At 41.8% G+C, this 8881-nt stretch overlaps 1 protein-coding gene across 2 annotated transcripts in view; it reads right to left on the minus strand.

The window, feature by feature from the left end:
* esd (esterase D/formylglutathione hydrolase) overlaps positions 1 to 8881 on the minus strand; it is a 21135-nt gene that overhangs the window by 2802 nt on the left and 9452 nt on the right. For both annotated transcript variants that reach the window (XM_020621572.1, XM_020621573.1), the window contains exon 8: positions 2822 to 2989. In XM_020621572.1, coding sequence (XP_020477228.1) covers positions 2822 to 2989 — 168 coding nt within the window. The remainder of the gene's footprint in view (positions 1 to 2821; positions 2990 to 8881) is intronic.

The raw sequence follows: 8881 nt of genomic DNA on the forward strand, positions 1-8881 counted from the left end.
TTCTGTCAATATGGGGTGCTGTGTGTACATTAATGAGGAAAAAAATGAACTTAAATGATTTTAGCATATGGCTGCAATATAACAAAGAGTGAAAAATTTAAGGGGGTCTGAATACTTTCCGTACCCACTGTAGATGACTGGGTCTTTAAATTTGGATTAACTCAAATAATAATCCTGTAATCCTAACTGGTCACCAGTGTACCATACCATACTATACCATACCATACCATACCAACTTTATTTATAAAACACTAAAAAACAACCAGAGTGGACCAAAGTGCTGTACATTGCAATAAAACAGTATAAATTATAAACCCACAAACAATATAAAATATAATCAATATAATAAATAACTAAATCAACACAAAAATAAAATATCAAAATGCAAGGGAAAATAAATGAGTTTTTAAAAGAGACTTAAAAACAGACAGGGTAGAGGCTTGTATAATGACATCAGTAAGTCATTCCAGAGTTTGGGACCAGCAACTGCGAAGGCTCGATCGCCTCTAAGCTTACGCTTTATTCAAAGAGCATGTGGGTGTATGCCAATGAAGCAAATCAGATAAGTAGGATGGTGCAAAGCCATGAAGAGATTTAAAAACAAAGAGTAAAATTTTGTAATGGACATGAAAATGAACAGGGAACCAATGTAGGGAAGCCAATACTGGAGAGATATGCTCATATTTCCTCGTACCTGTTAAAAGATGCGCTGCTGCATTTTGGACCATCTGGAGGCGAGTGATAGAAGACTTACCGACCCCAAGATACAACGAATTACAGTAGTCCAAACGAGAGGTAGTAAAACCATGAATGAGCATCTCAAACTGCTGTCAGCCCAAGTCAATAGATGGGGAACAGAATCACCAAATATTATCACCTCAGTCTTATCCTCATTCAGCTTTAAAAAGTTAAAAGCAAGCCAAGATTTTATGTCATCGAGACATTCAAGAAGTGTACCAACAGAAGAGCTCGTCTTATTAACCGGTAGGTAAAGATGGTAATCATCCGCATCAAAATGAAAGGAAACACCGTGATTCCTGAGTATAGAATCAAGTGGAAGAAGGTAAAGGGAAAAAAGAAGGGGTCCAAGGACCGAGCCTTGTGGTACCCCATGCAAAAGGGGCTCAGAGGAAGACACAGCATCTCCAAGTTTCACACAGAAGGATCTATCCTTAAGATAAGATCAAAACCATTCCAGAGCTATACCCCGGATACCCACCCAGTGCTCTAAATGAGAAATAAGAATATTGTGGTCCACTGTGTCAAAAGCAGCAGTCAAATCTAAGAGCACTAGGACCACACAATTCCGTCCAGAGTCAGTTGCAAGAAAAATGTCGTTTAAGACTTTCACCAAGGCTGACTCAGTACTATGCAGGGTTTTAAAGCCTGATTGAAAAGTCTCAAGAATATTACGCTCATCTAAGAAAGCCAGTAACTGAGTATAAACTATCTTTTCAAGGACTTTGGAGAGAAATGACAAATTTGAGATGGGCCTAAAATTTGAGAACACTGTGGGATCCAGACCAGGTTTCTTAATCAGCGGCCGCACCACGGCATGTTTAAACATCATTGGAACCAGGCCAGAGGATAAACTACTATTACCACCATGTTTGACAGTGGGGATGGTGTGTTCAGGGTGATGAGCTGTGTTGCTTTTACGCCAAACATAATGTTTTGCATTGTTGCCAAAAAGTTCGATTTTGGTTTCATCTGACCAGAGCACCTTCTTCCACATGTTTGGTGTGTCTCCCAGGTGGCTTGTGGCAAACTTTAAATGACACTTTTTATGGATATCTTTAAGAAATGGCTTTCTTCTTGCCACTCTTCCATAAAGGCCAGATTTGTGCAGTATACGACTGATTGTTGTCCTATGGACAGAGTCTCCCACCTCAGCTGTAGATCTCTGCAGTTCATCCAGAGTGATCATGGGCCTCTTGGCTGCATCTCCTGCGTCTTCTCCTTGTATGAGCTGAAAGTTTAGAGGGACGGTCAGGTCTTGGTAGATTTGCAGTGGTCTGATACTCCTTCCATTTCAATATTATCGCTTGCACAGTGCTCCTTGGGATGTTTAAAGCTTGGGAAATCTTTTTGTATCCAAATCCGGCTTTAAACTTCTCCACAACAGTATCTCGGTCCTGCCTGGTGTGTTCCTTGTTCTTCATGATGCTCTCTGCGCTTTAAACGGACCTCTGAGACTATCACAGTGCAGGTGCATTTATATGGAGACTTGATTACACACAGGTGGATTCTATTTATCATCATTAGTCATTTAGGTCAACATTGGATCATTCAGAGATCCTCACTGAACTTCTGGAGAGAGTTTGCTGCACTGAAAGTAAAGGGGCTGAATAATTTTGCACGCCCAATTTTTCAGTTTTTTATTTGTTAAAAAAGTTTGAAATATCCAATAAATTTCGTTTCACTTCATGATTGTGTCCCACTTGTTGTTGATTCTTCACAAAAAATTACAGTTTTATATCTTTATGTTTGAAGCCTGAAATGTGGCAAAAGGTCGCAAAGTTCAAGGGGGCCGAATACTTTCGCAAGGCACTGTACAATAGTCCAAACAGGAAGTGATAAAAGCATCTCAAAATGCTGTCTAGAGACAAATGCTTTTACTTTAGCCAACTGTCTTAGTTGAAAGAAACTAGATTTAACGACAGCTGCAATCTGGCTGTCGAATCTTAAATCAGGATCCATCTTAATACCTAAATTTAAAATATTCTTTTTATTATATTGAGCCAATGAGCAATGAGTCAAGCCTTCCTGAGATTTAACCAAAGATTCAGAGCTTTTACTTTGAAAGAGTGATGGAACTCACCGGCTGCAGCCTGAAGATGACGGGGATTTTCTTCTCGGAGCAGATGGCGATCAGGTTATCGGGCAGCAGCTGGCTGGATGACAGGAACTGGTCATCGCGGCCCTGATCGATGAAGATGTCGAGCTGAGGACCCGAGTATGACGCCACCAACACAGTGGCATCATACGCCTAGAGGAGGAAGAGGAGGGTTCAGCTGTGTCCTTTTGTAAGATTTGAGTCTTATAGACTCTAGTTACTTTGTAATCTTTAGTTACTTTTCAGTTCTTCATTGTCTTTTAGTTACTTTTCATACTTTTACCTTCCTTGCTTACACATGGTAAAACTGTACTGATGATTGACCAGAACTACTGAGCCTTGGTTACTTTAATACATTTATTTTCCTTGCATGTATAGTTTCCAATTGTACTGATGAGAGTCAAGTGATACTGAAGTAGAAACTGACTATTCATGAGGTCCTGCTTTGTCTTGTAATGGGATTACACAGATAGGGGGTCTGCAGCACAGAGGACCCATTGTTCAGCTGCCGCCTGGAAAATCACATGACAACACACACACACCTGGTTTCGATCGCATTTCAGCACGAACTGTGGGACCTTTGTTTGGGGCGGACCTAGCCCAAGAGTATAAATGTAATATAAAAACATGACTCGGGGCTCAGAAGTCAGATCTCCTGCGGGAGCTCTGGCTCTCTGAATCCAGCGCTGTAAAGACCTTCCTGTGATCAGACTTTCCTGTGATCAGACTTTCAGTAAACTTTCTGTTGATTTTAAACAGTCCTCTCCTGTCGTCACTTCTCGTGCTTCCAACAAAAGAACTGGGTTAATTTCTAACGAAAAGCGTAAAATCTAACACTTTAACAGTTCTTCTCTGCAATGTCACTTGTTGATCAATCAGCGTTTTAATTACTGCTTCATAATAGTGCACAAAGTTAACAGGAATCTTGTTCATTAATGGTTTGGACCAAAAACTAAAATGTCACATAAATGCACAGCATTCTTATTTTAGTCGTGAAAAAACAGGCTCAAATACGTGAAGAGATCAATGCCACGTGTGCTCTGACTTCTGTTTTACAGCACTAATAAAGCCTTCACCAGTAAGTAAAGGTTTCCCTCTAGACCCACAACTAACATCATGTTTGTCATCAGTTAATCATTTGGTCAATAAAATCTCAATAACTTTGACAAACCCTGCTTCCTGCAGTTGAAGTTGTTTATTCTGATCTGATGTGCAGCAGCAGAAACTGAAGCATTTTTCACATGATGCAGTTTCCTCTCTGTGGAGTCACAATTCTGAGCACTGCTGCATCATTGATGTTCACAGACATTGACAGTGACATCAGCGTTAGCGGTCTGACACAGGCCGTTCACTCAGCGACAACGCCGACTGACCTACCTGCCCCAACACCCAGTCTTTCACTGAACACAGCACCAGAACAGATTAACACAGTGAACGTTTCCAACCATCCAGAGTGATTGTTACAAGCCAAACTACGTCTGTCATGCTCCTCATCAACATGCACAGCCTGTTCCATACACCTGCATGTTTCACTAATTAGACCAGGCATGGGCAAACTACGGCCCGTTAGGCTTTTTAATCTGGCCCGCCGAACTTGTCCAAATTATATTATTAAATTATGTTATCATTAAACCTCATTCGTTTTGCCTTTTCCCTGCAATGCCCGCGTTTCCCCCAGTAGATGGTAGATCACTGCATCATTCATCAGGAATCTCTGTGTAAGTCTATATTGCTTAATCATGTCGTGAATCCAGTCGTAAGACTTGTTAACTTTATATGATCAAGGGGACTTCAGCACCGTCAGTTCATTGCGTTCGTGGAGGAAACCGATGCGGATCACCAGGACTTACTTTACCACTCTCATGTCTGCTGTTTAAGTTTGGGCAAAGTGTCTCAACAAGTGTTTGAGCTCAAAGAGGAGATTAGCACATTTTTGGAGTTAATGGGGAAATCCGACGAATTTCCTGAGCTGAGCAACAAGAACTGCCTTTGTGACTGCGCTTGATGTGGACATTTTTTTCACACATGAATGAGCTGAACGTGAAGCTACAGTTTGTGCACGACATGACATGAATGAGCTGAACGTGAAGCTACAGTTTGTGCACGACATGTACACAAATGTGAGAGCCTTCAAATCCAAGCTGACTTTATTCTCCAGACAAATTTCAAACAAATCTTTCACCCATTTTTCCACACTAGCCACCCGAAACGCGAAGAAATACAGCAAATCACTGGACAAAGAATTCTGCTGTTGATTCTCTGATTTTTAAAAAATTGACAAGTCCCTTCAGCTGGTGTCCTGTCCCCTGTCACAAGACCCTGAAACAGCACCACAGAAGCTGCAATTGGAACTAATCGATCTTCAGTCTGACTCCATTTTAAAGGCGAAGTTCAACTCTCTTAAACTGAATGACTTTTATGCCTCACTTAACAAAGCCACGTTTTCAAACCTTCAGAGGACGGCACAGAAGATGCTGGCGTTGTTTGGCTCGACCTATGTGTGTGAGCAGACGTTCAGCGTCATGAACATCAACAAAGCCAGTCACAGATCCATGTTAACTGACCAACACCTCAGATCTATCCTGAGAAGTGCCTCAACACCAGACTTTGATCAACAACACTGTTCCCACTGAAACTGAAGGTTTGTGTTATGAAAAAAATGCATTTGGAGAATAATTTGTACAATAAGCCTTGCATATTCATGCTTTGCTACCTGTTAAAGGCCAAAACCTTTTATCTAATGGCTTTTATATGTCATTTATATTAGTTCACACAAACACTCCATCCTTCTGCTCCTGGCCCGGCCCCTCTGTCAAATTTTAGAAACCATTGTGGCCTGCGAATCAAAAAGTTTGCCCACCCCTGAATTAGACAGCACCACAGTGCAGTTTGCACAGAGTCCTCTTGAACACCACACCTCTGCGCTCCTCACCACTTAACAAATGAAACTGAAACGCTGACTTTTAAACGCAGGCCTCGGCACCCCATTAGCGTTTAAATAACTCCAACGTGCTGACTCGTGTCTGCTCATAAACTCCCGGTGTGCAATGCCTATAACTAATCTGGTTTTAAATCAAAACATAGTACTGAGTCTGCATTATTAAAAATCAGTAACGATATCCTGTTGGCTAGGGACGCCAGGGATTCGGTTTTATTGGTGCTTTTAGATCTCACTGCTGCCTTCTATACAGTGGATAATGAAAGCCTCCTATCTCGTTTGGAGCAGTGTGTAGGAATTCAAGGTACTGTTCTTAACTGGTTCAGATCTTATCTCACCAACAGAAGTTTTACTGTTAATGTTGGTACCCGTTCATCGTCCTCAACTATCCTTTCCTGCGGTGTCCCCCGAGGATCTGTGCTTGGTCCCATTTTGTTCTCCTTGTACTTGCTCCCACTGGGATCTATCTTAAGGAAATATGACCTTTCTTTTCATTGTTATGCTGATGACATTCAGATTTACTTACCGTTAAAGGCATCAAGAGGGATGTCATTACAGCCGCTGTTTGACTGACAGACTTGCAATCATGGTTGGCACTTAACTTTTTAAATCTCAACGAAAGTACAACTGAGTGTGTGCTATTTGTAAAAAATCTAGGGGTGATGTTTGATGGCGACTTGAGGTTTGACAAGCAAAGCAACTCAGTTGTGAAATCTAGCTTCTTCCACCTGAGGCTGTTAAGCAAGGTCAAGTCATTCCTTTCTTTTAATGATTCTGAGACTGCAATCCATGCTTTGTTCACTTCTAGACTTGATTATTGCAATGCTCTATACTATGGTGTTAACCAATCCTTCCTCACTCGTCTCCAAATGGTGCAAAATGCTGCTGCTCGTCTTTTGACAAGTATTAGGAAATTTGAGCATATAACCCCGGTACTGGCTTCACTACACTGGCTTCCAGTCAGTTTTAGAATTGATTTTAAGTTATTGATTTTTGTTTTTAAGCCTCTTAACGGTTTGGCTCCATCCTACCTCACTGAATTGGTGCATTGGCATAAACCTACAAGGTCCTTCAGATCTTCAACCCAGTTTCCTGTTAGGTCAGCTACTGACCTCAGTACGTTTAAATCCTTGCTTAAAACATTTTTTTTTGCACCGATTTTATTTATTCTTTTTATTGTGATTTTATTCTGCTATGTAAAGTACTTGGGTCAGCTGGATGTTGTTTTTAAAGTGCTATATAAATAAATTAGATCTGATCTGATCTAACCTGAGAGCATCAGACCCCATCAGAACTAGAGACAGCACAGACATTAGTTTTGTTGCACAAATGAGCACAACACAAACTAATGAGCTGCTGAAGGGTTTGAGCTCTTAATTTTTGTTTTGCCTGTACAAACGAATCTGAAAGGTTTCACTTATATCCTGATGATACGGGGTGCCAACTTAAAGAGGCACAACATGAGACTACACTTTGGCCTGAACACTTCTCGTTAGATGAGTCTGAGAGACAGGCTCATTAAAACAACCAAAAGATGACGGTGACCATGGATGTAAACTAGTCGCCTTTGCGGCAAATAAGGAGAGGTTTCCTTTGGATGTTAAATTGTAAGTGCTCTGTAATTTTAAGAGGATTTCATGCACATCAGCACCACTGCTGGAAAAGTTCTAGAACTGACATTGAACCTATTAACAAAATAGCTGCTAATTATTTTTCTGTCTTTCCCCATAATCAGCGAGTCACCTCAAGGTTCCAGCTCTGAAGCTCTGATGTATGGAAACTAGTAGGGAACGATTAATTGCATTGCGATTAAATCGCCTTCACGTAAAACACGATTTTCTAATCGCAATAGGTGCAATTATAGTCTGGTCACGTGACACGCGAGCGCAATCTGCAGATGACGCAGCATCTTGTCACACTAGCTGTACCATAACTTGTTACTTGACCTGCTGTAAAATGGCCTCGGGCTCGACACAACCAGACCCTGAACCAGAAACTTTAGTGCCAAAGAGGAGCAGCAGTTCCGCTGTGTGGGACTATTTTGGGTTTAAAAAGGAAGATGTCGCGCAGCGTCAGGTATTGTGCAAAACCTGCCTTGCTAGCGTTGCTACCTCACGTGGTAACACAACAAACTTGATTCAGCACTTGAAAAAACACCACAAAGCCATGCATGATAGTTGCTTATCTAACATGCAGCAGACCGGTTCAAGTAAGCCAATTACCACCAGGCAGGCATCACTGACAGAAATGTTTGAAAGTGTAACTCCTTATGAACACACTTCAAAACGCCACGTGGAAATTACTAAAGCGGTAACAGAATTCATCGCGAAAGACCTGATGCCCATCAATACGGTGACAAAGCCTGGGTTCGCGGCATTAATCAACACACTGGATAAACGTTACAGCTTGCCCTCACGCACATATTTTTGCCAGGTCGCCATACCAGAGCTACACAAAAAATGTAAACAGAGTCGCTGCGGAGCTGAAAGCAACAAGAGTTTGTCGCCGCAACAACCGACATGTGGTCAAGTCTCTCAGCGGAGCCCTATCAAAGTCTTACGGTGCATTTCATTACTGAAGACTTCGACCTCAAAGCTCGCTGCCTTCAAACTGCTTACTTCCCAGAAGACCACACAGGGGAAAATATTGCAGCCGGCCTGAGAAAGGGGCTTGCTAGCTGGGATCTCCACGAAGAGAACCTTGTCTGCATTACGACGGACAATGCAACAAATATGGTGAAAGCAGCACAGCTCAATGAATGGACAAGGCTACAGTGTTTCGGGCATAGATTGCATATTGCCATTGGTAAGTTTTCATCTCGTGTGTGTGACTGTATGGGCGAGAAAAAAGTGTGAGTGTGTGTTTGCGTGCGTTGCGTGAGAGTGACACTGCGTCCCAATTCGGCTATATGCCCTATGCCGAATGTACTGTTTTTGATATGAGAAAGTATGGAAATTTGAGTGTAACAGGTATGGGACATACTAAATCTACTTTCATACTACTTAGTACTGATAGTATGCAAATTGGGATGCAGGCTGCGTGTATGTAGGACTGGGTGAAATATTGCATAGGATTGTCATGCGCATCTCGTCAGTAAAGCCGGTTCC

Source organism: Monopterus albus, unplaced genomic scaffold, assembly GCF_001952655.1.
Source record: "Monopterus albus unplaced genomic scaffold, M_albus_1.0 scaffold261.1, whole genome shotgun sequence".
Taxonomy (NCBI): domain Eukaryota; kingdom Metazoa; phylum Chordata; class Actinopteri; order Synbranchiformes; family Synbranchidae; genus Monopterus; species Monopterus albus.